Source organism: Lichenostomus cassidix, chromosome 14 (genome assembly GCF_008360975.1).
Source record: "Lichenostomus cassidix isolate B80296 chromosome 14, HeHo_3.0, whole genome shotgun sequence".
NCBI lineage: Eukaryota > Metazoa > Chordata > Aves > Passeriformes > Meliphagidae > Lichenostomus > Lichenostomus cassidix.
The window spans coordinates 14,396,273-14,419,377 of NC_139495.1; the positions used below are offsets into that span (position 1 = coordinate 14,396,273).

The 23,105-nt window shown below is 53.5% G+C and overlaps 1 protein-coding gene and 1 long non-coding RNA gene across 3 annotated transcripts in view; one reads left to right on the forward strand and one right to left on the reverse strand.

Moving 5' to 3' along the window:
• RAB11FIP3 (RAB11 family interacting protein 3) overlaps positions 1-20,185 on the forward strand; it is a 74,689-nt gene extending 54,504 nt beyond the window's left edge. The window contains exons 6-15 of one of the 2 annotated variants that reach the window (XM_085075101.1): positions 3,729-3,863; positions 6,818-6,853; positions 9,353-9,446; positions 10,878-10,981; positions 12,773-12,913; positions 13,744-13,825; positions 15,505-15,642; positions 16,584-16,739; positions 17,066-17,206; positions 17,932-20,185. In XM_085075101.1, coding sequence (XP_084931227.1) covers positions 3,729-3,863; positions 6,818-6,853; positions 9,353-9,446; positions 10,878-10,981; positions 12,773-12,913; positions 13,744-13,825; positions 15,505-15,642; positions 16,584-16,739; positions 17,066-17,206; positions 17,932-18,045 — 1,141 coding nt within the window. In that variant the 3' untranslated portion in view covers positions 18,046-20,185. The remainder of the gene's footprint in view (positions 1-3,728; positions 3,864-6,817; positions 6,854-9,352; positions 9,447-10,877; positions 10,982-12,772; positions 12,914-13,743; positions 13,826-15,504; positions 15,643-16,583; positions 16,740-17,065; positions 17,207-17,931) is intronic. The other variant, XM_085075102.1, reaches the window with a different exon arrangement.
• On the reverse strand, positions 1,543-9,356 carry LOC146430937 (uncharacterized). The gene is made up of 2 exons (XR_014855194.1): positions 7,696-9,356; positions 1,543-4,605 (listed from the first exon to the last, which is right to left on the reverse strand). It is a non-coding gene; the product is annotated as an uncharacterized LOC146430937 (long non-coding RNA).
• Positions 20,186-23,105: the final 2,920 nt, after the last annotated feature.

Sequence of the window (23,105 nt, forward strand, 5' to 3'; positions counted from 1 at the left end):
GGAGCTGGTATGATGGTACAAACCATGTCAATACTTACTTTCCAAGGAAAATACGTACAAGCTGGAATATCAACCAGTGCTGCAGCCCACAAAGTGACAGCAGATACCACTGGAATGTGTTCTTCCATTGGAAGCACATCTCTGCACCGGGCAGGAGTGATCCCTGCCAGCCACACACCTGTGCTAAAGACAAAAACATACTTTTTTCCCTTTGGAATGACACATTTGTGCCTTTCTGCAGCCATATAAACCTCTCATAACTTTTATTTAGCTGCCTGCCTGTTTTCTCCCAGCTTCCCAAACCCCATCACAAAGTTTGAACAATTCTGGTTGCACAGGGCTGGCAGGGAAGAGCAGGTCAGGGCTCATTGCTTTTTGGCTGGTGCAGCAGCAACATTGGAGGTGTTAACTGCTAATAGGAGACTTGCTGTAAAGAATTCCCAACCTTTTTTTTCAGGAAGAATGCTCTGGCACTGGGATACCCTGCAGTGGGAAGCAGTCTCTGATCCATGCTTGTCCTTGGCTTGCTCTGTGCAGGAATTAAGGGCTGGCTGTGCTGGTGTTGTGGCGTAGGAAGAGCTCTCTGATTATAACCCAGCCTTGGTGTTCATTTCTCCTTGAGGATGAGCTTCCAGCCTCATCCAGAAGGCTCCTGGCACAAAAATATCCAGCTAAAGGAGCTTTGCCATCAGTTAAACTTTTTCTTTAACATCAGGCCAGAGCTCCCAGTTTGCCCACACTCTCAGTGTTCCAATCTTGCTCTGCCAGGGCACCATCTCTCCTCTGCTCTGTCTCTTTGGATCTGATCCACACCTTATCCTGTCTTCCCTGTGCTGGGAGGAGCTCACTGGGCTCGTGGCCACACTGTTCATGGTGGTTTGTGCTGGAGACTCTCTGCTGGGGCTTGTTGGGGAGCCAGGCTGGAGATAAACCCTGCAAAATCTCTGGAGTCAGGAATGGGGCTGTTTGAGCTGGAGGATTTCCTCGTGCCTTTCAGGTCTAGCCTCCCCTTGGATTATCACTGTGTGTGTGAAGTCCTTCCCTAAACATTCCCTGAGACTGTGCTGCACTTCTTGGCTTTGGATAGGGAGTGACAGGACAAGGGATTGAGGGACAGGACATGGAATGGCTTCCCAGAGGGCAGGGTTAGATGGGATATTGGGAAGGAATTGTTCCATGTGAGGGTGGGGAGGCCCTGGCACAGGGTGCCCAGAGAAGCTGTGGCTGCCCCTGGATCCCTGCAAGTGTCCAAGGCCAGGCTGGATGGGACTTGGAGCAACCTGGGATAGTGGAAGATGTCCCTGCCCATGGCAGGGGTGGGACAAGGTGGGCTCTGATGTCCCTTCCCACCCAAACCATTCCCTGGCTGAGCAGCCCCAGTGTGTTCAAACACACCTGAAGGAACCAGGTGTGTTAGGCTGGCCCTGGTTCAGGCTGAGCTTTGGTTTTTTGGCTGTATTTTGAATACAAAGAACAGTATCACTTGTAAAGGGCCACATCACCACAGACCCTTTCCATGTCCCAGGAGTCTCTAGACGGGAATAACATCCAGATTTTAATAATGATTTTAATAATAAATTCTCCTGCCACGGCTCCAGGGGACCAACACAAACCCCAAGAGCCTCCAGGGAACACGGTGGGATGCAGTGTTTTGCTGCCCAGTCCTTGTATGCTTGTTTATGATCCCTTCTCTTGGGTTCCCACCTCTTCCCTTGCACCAGCAGGAAAAGCCTCTTTGCAGCTCCTGGTAGGAAATGAAGGGAAAAGCTCCCTATGCCCATCCCAGCCACCAGGAAGCACCGATGACCTGTGGAAGACAAGTGTTGCTCCAGGAGATGAAGGGAGGCGCAGGAGGTCTCTGTAGTGCAGAAGCATAGAATCTGCTGAGCTGGAAGGAGCCCATCAGGCTCGTGGAGTGGGTGGGACAGCCTCAGGCTGAACTCTCACCCACTGCCCAGGCAGGGACCCAGCACAGCCAGGGGCCAGGAGGATCTGCACACACCCCACGAGCTGCCAGGCTGGCCTAGGGCTTCTCCTCCACACTTCTCACTTTGATTGATGCTGCTTAAATTTGGGTTCCCAGCTGGCCCAGGCTGCGCCACCCAGGAGGGAAATGCACCCAGGAGCACCCAGAGAAGGGACATCCCTTCCTCCAGGTGCCACACAGCTGCTGTCACCTGTTCCCTGCACAAACCCTGAGCCACCAACCTGTCTGCTGCTGGGACAGGATTATCCCGGGGCCAAACCTGCCCTGAGGGGGAGGGGGAATGGTTTTCAATTGCATTTTTTTTCCAGGAATGGGAAGAGACGATAATTTGGCATTTGCTGGTGTCCAGCCTGTGTGAGGGGGCTGGGAAATACTGTACAGAGAGCACAGATGCCAGGACTTGCTGGTGTGTTTCTGTATCCCAGGATTCACTGCCCTGCCAGATGCCTGTTGGGTTGATCTTGCTTGTGTTTGCTCACACCTTTACCTGTCTCTCTGATTGAACTGCTTTGATTTTTCACGACTTAACCTTTCTTTGATTCAGGTCCGTGGCTTCCAGAAGCGTTTTTTCCCTACAGGAAGGATTTGTGGAGTCTGTTTGGCCCCAAATTAACCCTTTGCTGCTCAGAATCCCCTCTGTCCTGCTCAAATCGTGAGGAAGTGGCTCCCAGCTTCCCAAACTGTGAAAGTCCTGTTGGCCCCCATGCCCCCTTCCCAAATGGCATTCCCTACAGGAAGGCAGCACTGCTGCTTGGCTCCTCTGGGCTTTACCTTGGAGGAGAGAGGGGTTAAACTGCAACTGCCCATTTCATCTTTGCCTAAAAGCTCTTTGCAGTGCAGATCTGACTGTGCATTACTAATGGTGAGTCTGCAGCAGCACAGCTGCTCTGTTTTTAAAGCATCCTGTTTTAAAATGGATCACTGACCACAGAATCATGAGTGGGATAGACCCACCAGGATCATCAGTCCAACTCCCAGCCCTGCACAGACACCCCAACAATCCCACCCTGTGCATCCCTGAGAGCATTGTCCAAACACTCCTGGAGCTCTGGCAGCCTTGGGCTGTGCCCATTCCCTGAGGATCCTGTTCAGTGCCCAGCACCCTCTGGGGGAAGAACCTTTTCCTAAAATCCTGCCCAACCTCACTTTAGATCTAGCCCTGGCTCACAGCACCCACTCCTGCAGTGGGCAAGTTCATTCTGCACTTACTGAGGCAAACCAGGAGCCTCCTGAGACAGATTGCCTGGAAAGTCCTGGTGGAAAATAAACTTTGCAGTGGTGTAGGTTTGTGGGAAGCACTTACCTCACCTGCCCTGGGCTCTTGGGGATTGAGATTGGCTCAGGGGTTTGGAAATATGGGCCAAGCTTGGCTGCTGGGAGTCTCTGAGAGGAGGGTGATGAAAGCATTGCTAATTATGGATTATATAAATTATATATAGAATTATATATAAATTTAATTGTATGAAGCAAATATAAATTACCAATTAGCTATGTATTGTTATAAACTATTATAAATTATAAATTATCTATATATTGCTATAAGCAGCCCCCTATTGGCTTTAATTTGTCTTCAAAACTCACAGTGGGAGGTGACCCAACCTGCCCTGACTTTTTAATTCCAATTTCCCATCTCCCACCAAAAATTCCTCCACCCTGAGGGGCCCTCAGCTTGTGGAAGCCACGGATCCAGCTGCTCCCTGTGCGTTCTGTGCTGTTGACATGACCCTTGTGATCTCTCTAGCACCAATCCGCTCGCTGCGAAACTGCACAGCATTCTCGCAGATGAAGCTTTTGAGTTTTACTGTAGCCAGTGCCACAAACAAATCAACCGCCTCGAGGATCTTTCTGCTCGCCTGAATGATCTTGAAATGAATAGGTAACTGGGCTCATGTGTGTGTGGCCATCCCAGCCTCGGGAGTGGTGTTCTGGTGGGGAAAGCTCTCCTTGTCTGGCTCGGCGCTGAAGGGGATGAGTTCCACCTGGCCACCCTCTGCAGGTGGCTGAGGTGGTGGTGACATTGTGGAGGGGGAGCAGAGGGTGCCTTTAATCCAAAAGGGAGACAAGGAGAGCATTCCCTGCCCTCTGCATGCCTGTGAGTGGTGGGTTGCACCGGGAGCAGCGAGCTGGCCATGTACAGTATTTCTGTCACCAAGGAAAGACTGGGAATGGTGTGGAAGGGCAGCCTGGAAGGGCAGGGACAGCCCATCCTCCCGCTGCAGGAGCAAGCTGAAGGCATCAGCCTGCTCCACGTGGCTTGGGAGCAGTAAAATCTTGTCTCACCCAGCTTCACCCACTGCCTGCCCACCCCGGTGCCACCATGGGCCAGGGAGATGGGACAGACACCAGGAACATCAGGAGATTTTGAGTGGCATTTTGAAGGTCTTCCAGCCAGCTGGATGTGCTGGTCTGATAAGTAGGGAGGGATTTCTGCTTGTTGGTTTGTTTGTCCAGAGCTGGTTGCAGCCCACTGGGTGGAAGGATGGTGGCATTGGTGATAATCTTCCTTTTCGTGGCTGATGTGCCTCTTTAAAACTGGTTTTTGGTCATGTTCTTGGTCTCTATCTGTCCTTTGCAGGGACAATGTGATCTGGGAGCTCTCCTGGGCTATGGGTAAAGAACTGGAAAACAAATAGGAGCTTGGATTTAATTCTTCTTACTGAAAAAAATGTCTCTCACTTTTTATTTCTTGGGTAAATAATTGTCTTTGCTGTTGGAGGTCTTGAGGGTCAGTGATGGGTCTCAGGTTATGCAGTTACTAAGGTAACACTGGTTTTCTCTGGAAGCCCCACTCCATCTCAGGTTTTCCCCACCGAATTTACCTGCAAAGCTGAACTAACAGCTCAGAGCTCCTGTGATGGGTGGGATTTCCAGTGGAGCTTCCCTGTCCTGTGCTCATGGTGGGAATTCCATAGGTTTTGATTTGTCCTGTGAGCAGGTGCAATTCCTCCATCTGTGTTCAGGGTTTCCTGAGCACAAATTTCCTGGGAATATGTTCCAAAGGCCAGTATGGAAGCGGCAATGCCCTCCTTTTGTGTGCTGTGGATGGGAAGTGTCCCATGCAGCGTGTGGGATGCTCAGGACCTGCTGTTCCTCCCTGCATCACCAGTGACGTGAAGCCCTCGGAGCAGGGACAAGTCCCAGAGTAGCAGGAACTGGACCAAAATCTGGGACAAGCCTGAAGACACCTCCTCCAGGGGATTCTAGCAGCTGGGATGAAGCCCAAAGCACCCCAGAACAGCCTCACTCTTAAACTGCAGGCACACAGACAGTGTTTTATCCTTGGAATAAATTGGGGGAGCCTGCTCTCAGCACTGGGGCACTGTTCCCCCACAGGAAAACAGGGAAGAGCCCTCCAGGAGCTTGGCATGAAGTGGTTTGTGACTGTTCTGTTCCAGTGCCCTTGCTGATGTCTCAGCCTTTGGACACTGCAGGTGCCGTCGCTTCCCCAGGAACTTTTTCCAGAGGAAAATATTTTTCCCTGCCGTGCTGGGGCATTCCTTAGAATTCCTGGCAGATACTGGGACCTGACCTACTCCCCTTGGGCGCTGAGCAGCCTTGAAGCACAGCCAGCAGCAGCTCTTGTGCTCCCTGGAAATCTGGGATTTGAGGATGCCCTTTGACCCAAGGGCTGCTCACGCTGACAACACCCCCAGTCAGGTTTGGGGGTTGATTTACAAAGCAAATTGTCCTGAGCTATTTTTAATCCCTTCTTCGAAGAACTCATGTTGCAGCTCCAGGCAGGACTGGACTCTCAGATGATTTTATTTATTATTATTTTTTCCTTAAACTGAGCTAAGCACCAGGGAATGCAGTTTCTGCTTCTTGGGTTGGAGCTGTTCCTGCTGCCATCACTGAGGGAAGATTTGGTACCTATTTGATGTGGCCCAGTGGCATCTGTGTGACACCAGCATGGGTGGAAGACGAGGAGGGAGATCCAAGCCCTGCCCACTTCCCCAGCACCAGGCACGACCAGAAGACTGGAAGGAGCATCTTAGCAAGGAGCTGATTCTGGAAAGAGCTGGTTTTTCTCAGCAGGGAGAGCCTGCAGCCTGTCCCAAGGGGCTGGGACAGCCTTTGGCTGCTCGTCCTGCGGTGACACTGAGCCCTGACCGCTGTGGTATGGTGACAGCTGGCTCAGAGATGGATCCAGGGAGAGATCTCTGTCAGTTGTCCATGAAAAGGAGAGAGCTCGTCCCCCTCCACAGCCACTGCAGCAGTGCTGTGCTCAGAATCCAGCCAGGGACACACCAACAGCTCCTAAAGCCTCTGAGCTCCGAGCAGGCAGCAGTTCCCTGCTGATCCAGAGCCAAGCAGTAGCGTAGTGGCTGTGGAAGGGCAGGATGGGTTGATCCAGTGGGGTGATGGTTGTGGGAAGGAGAGAAGGATGGATGTGCTGTTGGCAGGCAGGAGCTGCTCCGTGTCCCCAGTCCATGGGAGCTCTGGGGGTGGCAGGGGAGGCCTGGGGTGCCATGGGGTTGCAGGAGATGTGGCTCTCTCTGCCATCAGCCCCGGGCTGAAGCCCCCCCAGCCTCCCTGCTATTCTTAGCTCTTTCCTTGGGGATCAGTTTTCAGGCAGGGATCAGCAGGAGAGCAGAGCGTGGCAGGGGGCAGCGAGCTCCTCTCTGGCATTATTCCATGGGCTCTGTTATTCCTTGCTGTTAAACACAGCAGTGGCTCCTCTCCTGCCCTTTCCAGGGGGTTGGGGGTGCATGCCAAGGGCACTCCCTGCCACAGCAAAGGATGTGCCCTGGAGTCCCTGCAGTTTCCTGTTTCCCTGGCTCTCCACAGTCAGCTTTTCTAACTCTTTCCTGTTTTCCCTTCATTTTGCAGCCCAAATAAAAGACTCTCCAGCAAGAAGGTGGCAAGGTAAGCTCATACTCCTGTTATTGTTTGCTTGATCCGTGTGAGCCGCTGGCTCTGTGGAAGGAAAACTCAAAATAATCTTGGAGAGTTGTATTTCAGGATATATTCCATAGTGCAGGGGAGCAGTGGGCTTAATTCTGATATCTTTTTTCTGGAATGGGAGTTTCTACCTCGTGCACTGAAGGCTGCTGGCAACCTGATTCCTTCCAGGAAAAAATTGGGGTGCTTTCCCTCCCGCTCTGCCCTACCAGTGCCATAGCAGGGAGCACATGGAGCAAGGAAGGAGTCTCCAGAAGGACATATTCCTCTGGGATGTTCCCTTCCCAGTATCACCCTGTCTGTAGAGTTCTAAAAGACCAGACCAGTCAGTACCCCCATCTGGAGGGATTCTCCAGCTCCCCAAAAATTCCAGCCACCTTAGACAGCTCTTGGTCCTGTTTAATTTCACTCAGTGTCACCCTCAGCACCTGACTTTGTGGGAGCAGCTCCCCCTGCTCAGTCAGGGGCTCTGGGACATCCTGGGGGGACTGCAGGTAACCCTGTTTTAATGGTTTAACCTTGTTTAACCCTGGTTTAAGCCCAGGTTTAAGCCCAGGTTTAGTGCTGGGCTGCTTCTCTCGTGAACAGCCACCTCTTGTGATGTCAGCCACCTTTTCTGTGTGGGCATTTTGATCCCTGACTGCACAGGAGTACTGGATACATCTAAGGAGTTTGCTGTGAATCTCTGAAGCACAGGGTCCTTCCCTCCCCTCTCAATGTCCCCTGGTGCTTACCTTTCCTCTCCCAGCTCCCTCACCCCTCCTGTTCCCATGCCATCATGATTTTAAGGATAAACTGAGTCTTACCTTGCTGTTCTGCCTCTGCCACACTCAGGAGGGAGATTTCCCTCTGCACTTGTTGGATTTCTCTTTGCTGATTTCCCAGCAGGACAGGGGCACCGTGGAGGAACAGGCAGCTCTGTTTGGGAATATTCCTGTTCCTGGCACTCGCCCTGCTCCCTGTGCTGACCCGAGCAGCTTCCCTGCACCTCTTCCTCCCACTGTGCTCTCACACCTTTCTCTTCTCCATTTTTCTTGCACTCAGCAATCTCCCCTGGCACAGTTCCCCCTCCTGGAAAGGAAGCAGATCCTTGATATTACATTTCCTACTTGCAGTCATCTTACTTTCTAGAGCTTTGTTAAAAACACTGGCAGGAAAAAGGGTTGAGGAGAGCAGCCTGTCCCCAGGTTTCCTGTTTTAGGACAAGTTTTTGTCCCATGCCTGGCAAAGATAATACAGAGAGGATTTGAGTTCAGCTTTTGGGAATGGCGATTCCCTGTTTTATGGGAGATTGAGCCCTCCTGGCCCTTTGCTTTTCTGAGGCAGGGACCTGTGGGTTTGGGTAAACATTGGTTAATTCAAGAGCAGTTGGGTTTGGTTTGTGATAAGGAGGGAGATAACAGTGTTTTGCAGAGCCAGGTCCTTAAGCTCAGCCCAAAGCAAGCCCTTTGTTGCAGATACAGTAATTAGTGAATAATCCCAAAACATTTGCTTTTAGAAAATTGATTTTATTTTGTTAAGGGCTCTTTCCTCGTTTTTCTTATCCGGGTTCTGCTCGTGCCAAGAAATCTCAGCTGCTTAAGCCCTGTTGTGCTTGGCACGATTTAAATGACAAATGTGCCTGAGACTTTAAAATCTAAATATAAACTGAGGGTGAGGATGCAAAATCAGGCTGCGGTCTCTTGGTAAATGCCAGTTGTGCTTAGTGGGTCCTGGCATGGACACACTGTGTAGTGGGAGGAATTTGAGAGCCACTGGTACAAGTTCCTGGGAAAAACTGAGGTTTAAAGAGACATCCGTGGTTTTCTTGTCCATCTCCTGCTGAAAGCAGTGGGAGAGCAGAGTGTTTTCCTCCTGCCTGGGGTCCCAGGGCTGGGATTCACCACCCTTCCCATGCCAATTCCTCTCCAGAGCAGATCCACAGCCATGCCGAGGGTGAAGCCCAAAGCAGCCCTTCCCCAGGGTGTCCTTTAGCTTGTCACAGAGCTGGGGACAGCAGTGTCACAAGGCCTTGTTAATGATTAGCTCACCCTGGGCTGGGGGGGTCACAGCAGCCACAGGGGGTTTGCCCCCCTTCCTTCCTTACACCCCCACTTCTTCCCAGCCTTATCAGCCTTGGGAGTACTCTGGCCTTTGCTGGCTAATCCACGGCCTTGGCACCGTGCTGGAGAAAGAAAGTGGGAAGCAGGAGCTCTTATCTGTCCCCATTCCAAAGAGCAATGGTCGCGGTGTGAAGTCCCATGGCCACGTCTGTGGTGCAGGCGCTCCGAGGGGCTGGATTTGCCGGGAGAGCTGTGGGGTGAGGGGCACTGCTGCTGTGCCAGGGCTGTCCAGCATTCCCGGGAGCAGGGCTGAGCCATCCCTGTGGCACAGGAGGGCGGGAGGCAGCTGTCCCCTGGTGTCCCCGATGCTGGCGCTGATGCCGGTGCTGCTGTGGGTCGGGGTGGTTTGTCTCTGTTTCAGGCAGCTGCACCAGACGAGCTCGCTGGCCGTGGGGGTGATGGAGGAATCCTACCGGGAGAACCTGGAGTGCACCGATGAGGACATCACCGACAAGGTTAGGCAATCCTTCCCTACTTCCCTCTGCCTGGTTTTGTGCTGCTCCTGCTGGGTTTTTCTGGGACGTTGAGAGGAAAGGGTTTGTAGGACAAGGTGGGAGCAGCGCTGGCTGTGTTATCCTGCAGGATTCAATGCTGTGCAGTGCTCCCACACCCCCAGGCTGGAGCAGGCAGAAGCTCCTCTCTGTGGGTGGATGGGATATGGGAAGCTCTCCATACTGAGGGGATGGAGCAGGAGAGCACTCCAGGTGCTGTGCAGGGTCAGGAGGTGACACTGGATCCTTCTCGGGGGCAGTGGCTTTCCCGGTTTGCTGGGAGGAGGGATGGGCTGTTCACAGGCAGCATTTTCACTTCTCCTTCACACAAGACGATATTCTCAAGTTCTGCTTTTCTGAGTCAATCCACCCTGTGTGAAACAAGAACTTCCTCTCCTTGGCACACTCTGCTCGTGCTGTCAAGGATGGAGCTGATCTCGTGCTGGTGCTGCTGGGTTTTCCTGGGGTGTTACAAGAAAAGAGCTGTAGGATATGATGGGAGCACAGGAGAGATTTTGTTTGGGTATCCTTAGTTAAACACAGGGAAAAGAAGCTATGGGAAAGAAGCTAAGATTGTGTAAAATGTCTGCTGCAGTCCTGAAACTCTTTGGAAATGGCTTTTGAGCTCTGGAATGTGAATGTCCTGAGGAACTGCATGTGAAAGAGAACTGCCTGTGTGTGTGACTGCACTTGGAAATAATTATAATGCAGAGAAGACCTGTAAAAAATAATTAAAAATCAACATTTTCCAAGGCTGGAAGTTGACTAAAATACTTCTTAAGGCATCTGACTTGGGAAACCTTGGATGTACTGCTGGGAAAGGCCTTGTGTCTCTGCATGGCCACTTCAATGTTCCCACATCTCTTGCCCTTCTCCCAGGGCCAGGGCTTGGCTTTTCCAGACATGCTCCTCATTGCCTCTCCCCCAGGATTGTTTTATATGGAATTTGAATGAGTAAAATGTAAATACATCTGGAATAAACCTTGTACAGGTACAGGGAGAAAATCTTCACCTCTGGTCCTTCCCCACCAGCTGTCAGTGATCTCTCCATCTGTAAATTCAGGGTTTCCATCCCATTCCAGGTTCTTAACCAGCCTCAGGGCTGCACATGGAGGCAGCAGAACTCTGGAGATCCACTAGGATCTTGCCCTCTAGGCTCCTTTTAGGATGTCACCAGGAAGGGGTCTAAGAAATGGAAGAATGAAGTGTTTGGCCCTGAACTGGGAGCCATCAAAACCTGGGAATACCGCGGTGGAAAAGGATGTTCTAAAGGGATGCTTTAAATCAAGGCACAGCTGCCTGATTCCAGTGGGAGCCTTCGGTATTTAGGGGTGGTGGTGGGGGCTGCTGTGGGTTTGGGGATGGCCAGAGGCTGATGCATGTGGTGGCTCACAGGTGGTGTTCCTGGAGAAGCGGGTGACAGAGCTGGAGAAGGACACGGCTGCCAACGGGGAGCAGCACAGCCGCCTGCGGCAGGAGAACCTGCAGCTGGTGCACAGGTAGGAGCCTCACCCGGGGAGCCTGCGCCCCTCCAGCTGCTCCAGCAGCCCCTCCCAAATCCAAACCCCTTCCCAGGAATGCTGGCTCCATCCCAGCTGAGAACAGGACATTCAGATTTTGGACATGCATGTTTTATATGCTTCCCCAGCCCTCGTGTCCATCCTGAAAGTTCTCTGCAGTTCCAGGACTTGGATTTTGGTGGTTTTTACATATGGCTTTTAGTGGCTGGAGCTATGCCAGGGGAGAGTTAGGATGGATCTCAGGGAAGGATTCTTCCCCCAGAGGGAGCTGGGCATTGCCCAGGCTCCCCAGGGAATGAGCACAGCCTGAGGCTGCCAGAGCTCCAGGAGTGTTTGGACAATGCTCTCAGGGATGCACAGGGTGGGATTGTTGGGGTGTCTGTGCAGGGCTGGGAGTTGGACTCAATGATCCTTTTGGCTCCATTCCCACTCAGAATGTTTTATTATATATATGTGTATATATATATACATATATATTATATATATATGTATATATATATATTTTAATGTGCTTCCCTGCTCCTTGTGTCCCTCCCAAAAGGTCTCTGGAGCTCTGGGTCTTGGCTTTTATATATATATATGTGTGTGTGTGTGTGTATATATTTGTGTTTATATTTGTTATATTTTCCTGCCCCATATGCCCCTTCCAAATGGTCTCTGGAGCTCCAAGGCTTGCCTCCTTCTGGATCCTGGCTGGGTGCAGCCCTTTGGATCCCACATTATGTAATTCCTGTGTGTACTAATCTGCCAGGCTCCTCTCTCCCAGCATATCTTTACCCCGGGCAGATAAACCCGGCAGAGTTTATCTATAGGGCTGTAATTCTGTTAAGTAACAGTTGTGTCAGGGAACTGAGCCACTCAAACAAAGGTTTCCCTAAGCCCTGATAAACTTGGGAGCGAAGGAAATGTTTTCACTTCAGCAGCTTGGCCCAGAAGTGTCAGCTGGCTCAGGGTGGAGTAAAGCCCTGGGTGAGCTCGGTGCTGGAAGGAGTGGGATCAGCTGGGAAAAGCCATTGCATAAATTCCAGCTCCCAGCCCCATCCCTGGAAGTGTCCAAGGGCAGGCTGGACAGGGCTTGGAGCAGCCTGGGATAGTGGAAGGTGTCCCTCCATGGCAGGGGGTGGAATGGGATGAGCTTTGAGGTCCTTGCAACCCAGACCCTTCTGGGATTCTGTGATTTGCAGCTCTGCTGACACACAAAAGGGTGACCTGCAGATCCTTTATTTTTTGTTGGGGTCACAAGAGAGTGAAAAGAAGGAGGATTGGGGCTGTTGTTGTCTCTTCTCTGAGCAACAAGACCATGCTGGAAACAGCTGAAGGACGATTTCTCTGCCATGGCTGTTGGATTAGATGATCTTAAAGGTCTTTTCCAACCTCAGCGACTCTGACATTCCAATTAAGAAATATGTATGTGTGTGGCTGCAACTGGAAATAATTCCAACGCAGAGAAGTCACTTAAAAATAATTAAAAATCAACATTTTTCCAAGGCTGAATGTTGAATAAAGTGCTTGGAATCCTTAAAGCATCTGACTTGGGGAACCTTTGATGGAAAAGGTGCTGCTTGTCCCACTGCATCTGCTGGGATGCAGTGAAGCTGTTAGAGATGGTGATTTTCCCTGGAAGCTCGCTCTGATTTACCATCTGCTTCTCCCAACTCACCTATGGGGTGGGAGGAGGGCTGGGCAGGGAGTCTGGTCCTTCCCTTGGGATGGCAGCCTGCTGGGATTGGGCCTGAGGAAAGCTTCATCCCCTCCTTCTCCTGTCTGCAGGGCAAACGCGCTCGAGGAGCAGCTGAAGGAGCAGGAGCTGCGGGCTGACCAGACCCTGCTGGAGGAGATCAAGAAGCAGAGGGAGCTGCTCAGCAAAATGGAGAGGGAGAAGAGTATTGAGATCGAGAACCTGCAGGCCAGGTGGGGCTGGAATCTGTGCCCAGGCAGTGTTGGGGGGACAGGGGGAGGCAGACAGGCAGTTTAACCTGGTTCAAGGGGTGACTAAAGTCACCACACACCCTGGCTTTTGGCTGTTTCTGCCTTTGGCTCATGGACCTAATCTTGGGTTCTTTCTCTGAGTTGCCCTGATTCAGTCTAAGTTTAGCTCCCATCTTCATCCCTGTGTCTGCCCCACACAGATTTAATAATACAGGGTTATTAATGCTTTAATAAATTTAATAACAGAGGGTTATTAATGCTTCTTCCCATAAACAACCCCTGGGAGTACTTTTAATGCCCAGATGTTTTCCACCTTGATGGAAACAGGCAAATAGCTGGGAAAGAAGAATCCTCCTGAAAGGCAGTGTCCCAGGGTGCTTCATGCTGCCTGTTGGATTCCAAAGGATAGAAGTGGGGTGGGAGAGGTTTCAGTTATTTGACAGGGTTTTTCCAGCTTTTCCTGACTGTTATTCAGCCCTTGCAGCCCATGGAAGATGAAGACAGTGGGGTTTTACCTGGGAATGCAAAGCCAAAGCCCTCTCTGCCCCCCTGCTCTGGTGTCTCTGGTGCTGAGGCTTGTCCAGGGACTGACAAAACCCTTGGAAATAGGAATGGCATTGGATCTGGTGGAGAAGGGCATGTCAGGATACTGTGGATGCCTCTCTCTTTCCCCTGGCAGCAGAAATAGTGGGAATCTGGGGGTTTACCTTGAACAGAGGCCCTGTTGGCCTCCCTTTGGTTTGGTACTCCTGGGGGTGTTTTCCTTCCCTCCTGGGATGCTGGGATGAGCCTCACACCAGTTCCCTTTGCAGGCTGCAGCAGCTGGATGACGAGAACAGCGAGCTGAGGTCCTGTGTCCCCTGCCTGAGAGCCAACATCGAGAGGCTTGAGGAGGTGAGGCCAAGAGGTGCCTGCTTTTGGGGTGAAATTCTGGCTTTGGGATGCATTTCCATCACCATGAGATCCTTTTGATGTACCAAACCAGCTGCCTGCACTTTCCAGTCCCTGCAGACCCCACTTTAGACCAGCACCATCCCATACCACTGTCGGTGCAGGATCCCAGTGTTGGGCCTGGAAGCTGGGAATAAGACCCTGATAAACCTCTCTGTGACAGTGGCTGCTCAGGAGGGGACTCGTGCCCTCTTGTGGAAGCTTGTCCCCATCCCTGTCCCCATCCCTTTGGCTCCAGTCCAGTGCAGGGGAGGAGCAGGAATGCTCCATCTCCATGTCTGGGATTTGTGAGTTGAGTCTTCAAAGATCTGTGTTACCTCCCAGCTCCTCTCCCTCTCACCCTGCTCAGCATCCAAGGCCATGCAGAGCTGGAGTTTGAGGCTTCCCAAGGCTCCTTGGGATGGACAAGAGCCTCATGTTTGGACATAGTGTGGGTTATGGATGGGACACCAGGAACAGGGGCTGCGTTTTGTTTCTGCCAAGCTTGGGGCAGAATTAAGGTTAAAATTGAAGTGAAATCAAATCTTCTCACCCAGCTGAAGGTCCTAAGGCATTTTATCCGTGTTTAATCCAGGGGGGAGCTGCAGCTCCATCCCTCCTGATGTGGTCTTCATCTGCCAGGATGTTGGGAGCACAGCTGAGGCTGGGAGCAGGAAAACCCCTGTGGCTCTGAGGATGAATTCCCTGCCTTGGTGTGTTTCAGCCATGGGAAGTTGGTTTTGATCCCTGCAGAGCCATGCTTCTCTTCTCCACAGTTCATGGGATGAGGGAGGAGCAAGAGGTGCAGTCACTGCCCCTCCCTGCCCAGGAGAATCCTAGCTGATGAGCTGCTCTCCTGTCCAGTGCCCAAAAATCAGGATTTAGTTGTCAGTGTTGCTTTTCCTGCTGGTGTGGTGCCTTTGGCTCTGCTGTATGGAACAGGACACCCCAGAGCAGCAGCTGGAGCTGCTCCTCATCCCTGCATGCCATGTGCCACCCAACCCTGGCACTGGAGAGATTCTTGTGGCATTTGTGGAGTTCTGAAAGCCAAAGCCTTTCCTGTGGACTGGAAGCTGTGAGCTTGGGGAGGGGTGAAAGTGCTGCTGTTCAGGGTTCTTGGCATCTTCATCTGCATCCCAAATGTTCAGCCAAGGCATTGGAGATGAGAAGGGAACAGAGCTGGGCTGTGTGTTTTACAGCCTGCCTTGAACTGATCTATTCCTTCTTGGATCAGCCCTCAACCTTTCATATCTGAAACCAAGAGGGAGGTAAAGATCTTGGATTCAGGGCTTTTCTGAAATCCAGACATAAGGAGCTTTATGATTTAATGTCTCTTCTTGGCCTGGAGCCCCCATGCTGGCTGCAGTCCCTCCCAGCCTGTCCCACGCCAGCATCGTGCTTCCCAGAAAATGGCACGAGCATGGATATCCATGTGGATTTATTCTGGAGCCATCCCTTCCTGCCTCTCTCAGTGCTGCTCTGGTTGTGGCTGCCAAAGCCCCAGGCCCTGGAGCCCTGAGCAGATGAAATCCCAGCAGGCAGAGCATCCTTGTGCGTCAGGAGAGGAGAATTCCCTGTGGAGTGAGTGGGAATGGCCCCAGCAGAGCCAAGCCCTCTCACTGGGGCTCCCTGTGTCGTTGCAGGAGAAGCAGAAGCTGCTGGATGAGATCGAGGACCTCACTGTGCAGCTCACAGAGGAGCAGGAGAAAAAGAGGAAGATGGGGGACAAGCTGAGTCAGGAGAGACACCAGTTCCAGAAGGAGAAGGAGTCAACGCAGGAGGTGAGTGGAGTCTGGGCCTGCCACAGCCCTGTCCTTCCCAAAATGGGGGGAATCTGGCCTGGGCAGCCTCCCCAAATAGAAGTGTGACTGGAGCAGTTGGTGCTGCCTGGGCAGAGGAAAGGATTTCAGCAGCTGAGCTGCAGCACCTCAGTCACTTTTGCTGCTTTAAAATCCATCCATCCAGTCTGTCCCTGCAAGGAGAGCTGTGCCACTCTGGCCCTGCCCTTCCTGCCTGCAAGGGAACCAGAGGCACATGGAGCCAGCAGACCCCAGCAGGCAGGACGAGAGGGGGGAGAGCTGAGTGCTTGGGAGGATCACATCCCTCCCGGTCCTCCTGTCACCTGTGCTTGGGAATTCCAGCTGGAGGCTCAAGCAGGGCTGGCTGTGGTGACAAGAAAGGAGTTTTGGGCCCACAGCAGAATGAATTGTCACTGTGGTGTCCCTGAGGGCACAGGGGTGAGGGGGAGACCCAGCAGTGCAGCAGGAGGGAGCTCTCAGAGGAGGGACCCACACTGCTGGGGGTTTGTGCTGCTGCAGACCCAAACCCAGCATCTTTGGGGCTCCAACAAGCTCCTTCCAGAGCTATGCTCATGGATTTTAGCAACTCCCCCACTTCTGCTTGCTGGAAGTGTGAGGGCTGAAGGGAAAGTGCCCCCCAGAAAGGGATTTAATCATGGAGTGGTTTGGGTCGGGAGGGACCTCAAAGCTCATCCAGTCATTCCCCTGTCATGGGCAGGGACACTTTCCACCATCCCAGCTTGCTGCAAGTCCCATCCAGCCTGGCCGTGGACATTTCCAGGGATCCAGGGGCAGCCATAGCTCTGGACAGCAATCCTGCTGCAGCAGTCCATGGAGCTGCTCCCACACCAGCCACATCCAGAGCGTGCTGCCAGATCCCTGGGGCCTGTGGCACTCACTTGTCCCCTTGCCTTGCCCTGCAGCTCATCGAGGACCTCAGGAAGCAGCTGGAGCACCTGCAGCTCTTCAAGCTGGAGGCAGAGCAGCGCCGGGGCAGGAGCAGCAGCATGGGGCTGCAGGAATACAACAGCAGGACACGAGAGACAGAGCTGGAGCAGGAGATCAAGCAGCTCAAGCAGGTAGGGAGGGGTGGGCTGGGAGGGAAGGCAGCAGGGAGGGGCCAGTGACTCTCTCCCAAGGGATGGAGTGGATCCAGGATCCACTGCTTGCTCTTCTGTCCCAGGACAGGGATGTTGGCTCCTTCTCAGGGACAGCAGGAGCCTTTCTCTTTGCTGTGTCCCCTGGATTTTCCCAGTGTGTCTCATACTTCCAGAGGCTCTCCAGGCTCTGCTGAGGTGGAGCCAAGAGCCCATGTGCTGTTCCCTGTGAGCCCCTGCTTTTCCCAGGCTGGACCAGCTCTGAGGGCAGCAGGAGCCCCAGCAGTGTGTGGTTTGTGTGTGAACAGGATAACAGGAACTTGAAGGAGCAGAACGATGAACTGAACGGGCAGATCATCAACCTGAGCATCCAGGGAGCCAAGAACCTCTTCTCAGCCTCCTTCTCCGAGTCGCTGGCAGCAGAGATCAGCTCTGTCTCCAGAGATGAGGTATGTGCCAGGAGGAGCTGCTGCCTCAGCCTGCACCTTCCTGGGTGCCTCCCGCTGGGATGGCCTGGGAGGAGCTGATGTGCCCTGCCTGTGGCCCAGCCCGTTCCCAAAATTCCCCTGAGAGCAAAGAAATCTCCACACAACTACTTGCAGAGCTCGCAGGACTTCTCTGCCTCCCAGCCCTTCTTCCTTCTTCCCAGGGAACAGAGAAGCTGCTCCCTGCCTGTTTGCTGATTCTGGCAGCTCTGCTTTGCCTGCCCTGGGACAGCCTTCCCCTTCCCCTTCCCAGGACAGAGCAGCCACCACAGGCTGTGTCCATCTGTCTGGAGCTGCCTTAAAACCCCTGGGAGCCAGGATATTCCCCCTGGAGATCCCAGCTTCTCCAGAACATGTTCTCCCTCAACACCAGCCATGGGGGAGCTGAGCCTGCACAAGCTTTAAATTAAGTCTCTGGCACCCCAGGAAGTGGGGAGACACACCGGGATATTTTGGGCATCCAATGGAGACGTGATGCTCCCTGCTCTGTCCAGAGTCCCAGCAGGCTGAGAGCTTGAGGAAGGACAGAAGTGAGCAAAACCAGTTTTGCCTGTCCATTTAAACAGGATCAGGAATATCCCAGCCCAGAGTGAAGAACCAGGGAGACACCCAGGGATGGACAGAGCCACGGGAATCCCTCAGCAGCGTCAGGCAGTGACTTCTCCCTCCCTTGCCCCCTTTTTTTGCAGCTCATGGAAGCAATCCAGAAGCAAGAGGAGATCAACTTCCGCCTGCAGGATTACATCGACAGGATCATCGTGGCCATCATGGAGACCAACCCCTCCATCCTGGAGGTCAAGTAAGGCTGGCCGGGAGCCGCCGGCCGCGCTCGGGTGGATTTGGTGCTCTGAGAGGATGAAGAGGGACTCCAAACGTCTTTGCTCTTGATGAAGGCACGAGGAAGCCTCAGGTCGGAGGTGACTGAGCCACAGACCAGGGAAAAGGAAAACCAGCAGCCGGAACAGGCTTTGCTGTCTGACTCCGTTACTTTGATGCCCTTCTGGCTGCAGAGGGGCGAAAGGGAACCTGGAGAAGGAGCACAGGCAGAGGACCCTGCAGGAAGCCTGTGACGCTGGGGACTGTCCCTACAGGCCATCCGAGGGATGCTCCGAACCACGGGATAACGGGATGGAGATGGAAGCGGCAGCGCTGACTTTCCCCTGCTGCCCTGTCCAGCCCGAGCCTCTGCTGTGCCAAAGTGTCCCTGACACACTCACCGGGCAGAGCTGGGCACGAGGGAAGCACGTCCTGGACTCGCACACGGTTGGGGTTTGGTTTTGTTTTGAGGTTTTGTTTTTTTTTTAATTAACTTAATGCAAATGTCCTCATCCAGCTGGCTCAGCCCATCCTTGCCCCGTGCTCCTGCCGGGGGTGTTGGGGACAGGGCGTGAGCGCACTCGGTCACCTGCCTCCTTATTTATTTTTGCTGTCCGTGGCTCAGTACTGTCGGCACGTCTCGGCATCCCGGCTCCGCTCCCTCCTCCTCCCTCCCCCTCCTGCCGGGCTGTGCCGGTGGGTGGCTCCGCGGGGAGCTGTCCTTTGTCCCCAGCCGGGTACACACACATGGCCTCTGTCTGGCACCGGGGCGAGGCTGCAGCTCCTCACCCCGCCCTGGAGGTCTGTCCTGTCCTGGCCACCTCTCCTTGTCCCGGCGTGGGACTAGCAGCACTTAGGGAGCTGCAGCGGAGAGGCCTGAGCTCCCCACCTCACCTCCCGAAGTCCCTGGCCTGGGGACAGTGGCCTGTGCCATTCCCAGCCGGAGCAGGGCTCTGCTGGTGATAGCTGCAGTCCTGGAGGGAGAGCCTGCTCCGGCAGCCTTTCCTGCTGCTCCCTGGGCTGGGGCAGGGGCTGGAGGAGCCATCGGCCAGGCTGGAATCTCCGTGCCCATGGGGAGAGGAGCCGGAGAACACCGCGGCAGCTCCCTGGGAAACAAAAGCCATGTTTACATCAGACAGCTCTGGGCTCGCTGGCACAAGCAGCCGTGGCACAGCGTGACCCCGGGAGTGGCCACTCACCCCCTGCTCCTCCGGGAGGACACAGCCAGCGGAATCCCAGGGATCCGGCTTCAGCCAGCGGTTCCCTTTCCTGCTCGTCAGGTTTTAGGAATGCCAGAGCAGCCTGGAAGCAGAAGCCACAGCGATCCCGGGGGGTGCCTGCTCCTCCCCAAGCCCCTTCCAGCCCTCGGGGTGACCCTGCCCTGGGAACGTGGTCGCTGTCACCGCCTTATCCCGGGGGACCCGGCCGAGCCACGGCCACGGCACCTCTGGGTGTGCATCCCCCAGAGCCCCTGCGAGGGGCAGCAGGGTCAGGCTGAGCCCCAAACCCTGGGGCAGCTCCTGCATCCCAGCCCTCCCCGGCACCCAGCCCTCCCTGCCTCCCTCCCTGCCCCGAGTCCGCAGGAAGAAGCCACGTAATGTACATTTCCAGAGAAGCTTTGGGTGTAAATCAGTGTATACTTGGAGAGGGAAAATTTTTCTATCTTGTAGAGTAGGTATTTTTATAGAATGAAGGTTGATCCATTTTTTTAATACTTTAAAAGAAGAGAGAAATGTATCTGTGTATACACAAAAGCATATATATATATATATATGTATAAATATATAAATATTGGAGATCTGCCTTTCTCGACTTGGGGTCCCAGATCCCCAGGTCTCAAACAATCGTTTGTTTTTTCCTGTCGCTCTCACAGAGGTACTGTAACTGTAAATAAGCACCGGGAAAAAAAGTTTTAAGCAAACAAAAAGCACTGACTTGCACATTCACCATGCTTTAAAGTCCCTATGGAGAGAGAAAAACAAAAACAAAACAAAAACTGTACATCCCGAAAATGTTCCTCTTTCCCGACCGGTATGTGAAGGAAGTCCCCCAAAAAAGAGGCAAAAACAGTATTGTCTTAACTGATGTATCAATTCTCGTCGGATTAAAAGCTGTTACTATTCCTGCCCGGAGACTTTTTTTCCACAGAAGTGGATTGGAGCATCCCGAGGATCTGCTTGCTGGATCTGCTCCTGCAAGCAGTGGAAATGCTCCTGCACCAAAGAGTGCCCTGATTTTGGGAGGATGAGGATGGGGGAGGCTGGACCTGGCTGGTTCCACGGGGATCAAGGTCGGAGGGAGCCAAAATCTCCCCAGCCAGCCAGGCTGTGTGGGCGGGAATGGGGGAATTCCCCTTGCTGGAGGGTCCAGGTGGGGTGAGGGACCTCGGGAGCTGATGGTGCTGCCCAGGGCAGGCTGGGACAGGGAGGGTGTGCTCCAGGCAGGAACACGGAGCTTTCCCTTCCCTCTCCACCGGGAGAACCCCCTGGGAGCGCTCGGCTGTTCTGAGCTGCTCCAAAAATCCCTTAAACGTCCTCACCTCCCTGCTAAGCTGCTCCCCACCCCTCTAAGCCTCCTCCACCCCTCCCCACCCCTTTAAGCCGCCCCAAAGGGCCTAAACGTGCAAAATCCCCTCCCAGCTCCCGCCGTGCCTCCGGCTCGCTCCAGACTGTTCCTCTGAACTGCTCCGAGCAGCCCTGGAGCTGCTGGGGAAAAGCTCTGACACACCCTGTGCGCTCTCAAACCCCCCAGATTGTCTCGAACTGCTCCACGCTGCTCAGAGCAGCACCGGGGCTCCAAAACATTCCCAGAGCTGCTCCAAAACATTCCCAGAGCTGCTCCAAAACATCCCAGAGCTGTCCAAAAAACATCTCAAAGCTGCTCCAAACCATCCCAGAGCTATTCCAAACCATCCCAGAGCTGCATGAAACATCCCAGGGCCGTCCAAAAAACATCCCAGAGCTGCTCTAAAACATCCCTGACATGGTCTAAAACGTCCCTGAGTTGCTCCAAAACATCCCTGACATGGCCCCAAACTGTCCCTGAGCTGCTCTAAGCATCCCTGAGCACCTCTAGAACATCCTGGAGCTGCCCTAAACCACCCCTGATCTGCCCTGAAGCATCTCGGAGCTGCCCTAAATGTCCTGAGGCACATTTAAAATGTCCCTGATCGGCTCTAAAACGCCTCTGAGGTGCCCTAAACCACCCCAAAGCTGCTCTAAACCATCCCTGAGCTGCCCTAAAACATCTCTGAGCACCTCCAAAGCATCCCTGAGAATCTGTAAATCACTCCTGTAGCACTCCCAACAGCTCTGCACCCTCCAGGCAGCTCTAGAGTGCACCAAAGATTGCCCTAAACACCTCTAAAACATCCTTACAAAAATTCCTCTGAAATCTGCACCTCCAACAACTCGAAGCTGCTCTAGAAATGGGGTAAGTAAACAGCTCTGGGGTATTTCTGTGGTCACTTCAAGGAGCTGTAAATCACTTTTGAGCAGCTCAGAGCTCGAAGGACGGAGCTCTGGCCATTACTGAGCCACTTGAACTGCTCAAACAGCTCTTGTGCTCCTCCAACCAGCCCTGAAAGGCACCAAGAAGCTCAAACTGCCTCAAAGTAGCACTTGAAGCCCTCTAAACTCTTCTAAAACTCCTCGAAATAGCTCAAAACGGATCATAGAGAAAGTCTTGTGGCAGCTCTGAAGCTCTCCAAGCCTCCTCTGTGCAGCTGTGAAACTCCTTGAGTGCCCCAACAGCTTCCAAAAGGTCCTTGAAACCCCCCTGGACCTTCCTCATGCTCCTCTCAACAGGGTTAAAACTTTCCAGTGATGTCTCCAAACTCAAACCAGTTTGCAACCACCCTAAACTTCTTCTGAATGACGTCAGAGGAGCACAAGCAACTCTAAAACAGCTCCAAAGTTGCTTGAAGACTCATCAAAAACTAGTCAGGGCTGCTCCAAAACGCTCCAGCTCTTCTGCACCTCCTCTGAAAAGGGCTCTGAATGGCCTAAAATCCCTCCAGCCTCTTTGAAATTGCTCCAGAAAAGTCCTAAATCCATGAAGGTCTCTGCATCTTGAAGAACAGCTCCAGAGCTGATCCCAGCCCAGCTCCTGCCATGCTGCAGCTCATCCACCCAGCTCGGGGAACTCAGCAAACCTCAACTCCTGGGGTCTTCTTTGAGATCCTCATGACAAGACAGACATTGAGGGGTTGGAATGTGTCCAGAGAAGGGAGCAGAGCTGGGAAGGGGCTGGAGCAGCAGCAGCGGCTAAGGGAGCTGGGAAAGGAGCTCAGCCTGGAGAAAAGGAAGCTCAGGGGGACCTTGTGGCTCTGCACAGCTCCTGACAGGAGGGGGCAGCCAGGTGGGGGTCAGGCTCTGCTCCCAGGATGAGAGGACAAAGCCTCAAGTTGTGCCAGGGGAGGTTGAGGTTGGATAACGAGAAAATTCTTTCCTGGACAGGGTGGTCAGGCACTGGCACAGCTGCCCAGGGCAGTGCTGGAGTCCCCACCCATGGAAGGGTTTAAAGACTGTGTGGATGTGGCACTTGGGGACATGGGTCAGTGGTGGCCTTGGCAGTGCTGGGGGACAGTTGGACTCGGTGATCTCAGAGGACTTTTCCAACCTTAATGATCCTATGGTTCTGTGAGCCTGTGGGCTCCTGCAAAGCCTGGCCACAACCAAGGCCACCATGTCCCATGTGCCCTAGCCACGTCCAGTGTCCCCACAGCAGGACAGATCCAGCAGAACCCCACGGCCATGTCCTGGCTGGGCTCCCTGCTCCATCCAGGGCAGGAATGTGCTCCAGCCACCAGGTGTTCCCTGTGGAGGGTGCCGAGGGCAGACTGCTGCAGGACTGTGTGGAGAAAGGATTTCCATCTCCTTCCCCTTCCATATCAGCTGCTGGGATGGGGCTGGGGTAGGGTTAGCCCTTGGCAGCCAGACTGGGATGTAGGATGTCCCCAACACTGGCAGAGCCTCACCCCGGGGTGCTGCCTGTGCCGCCCTGGGCAGGAGCTCCCGGGATGCTCGTAGGGATCCCGGACCCCAGG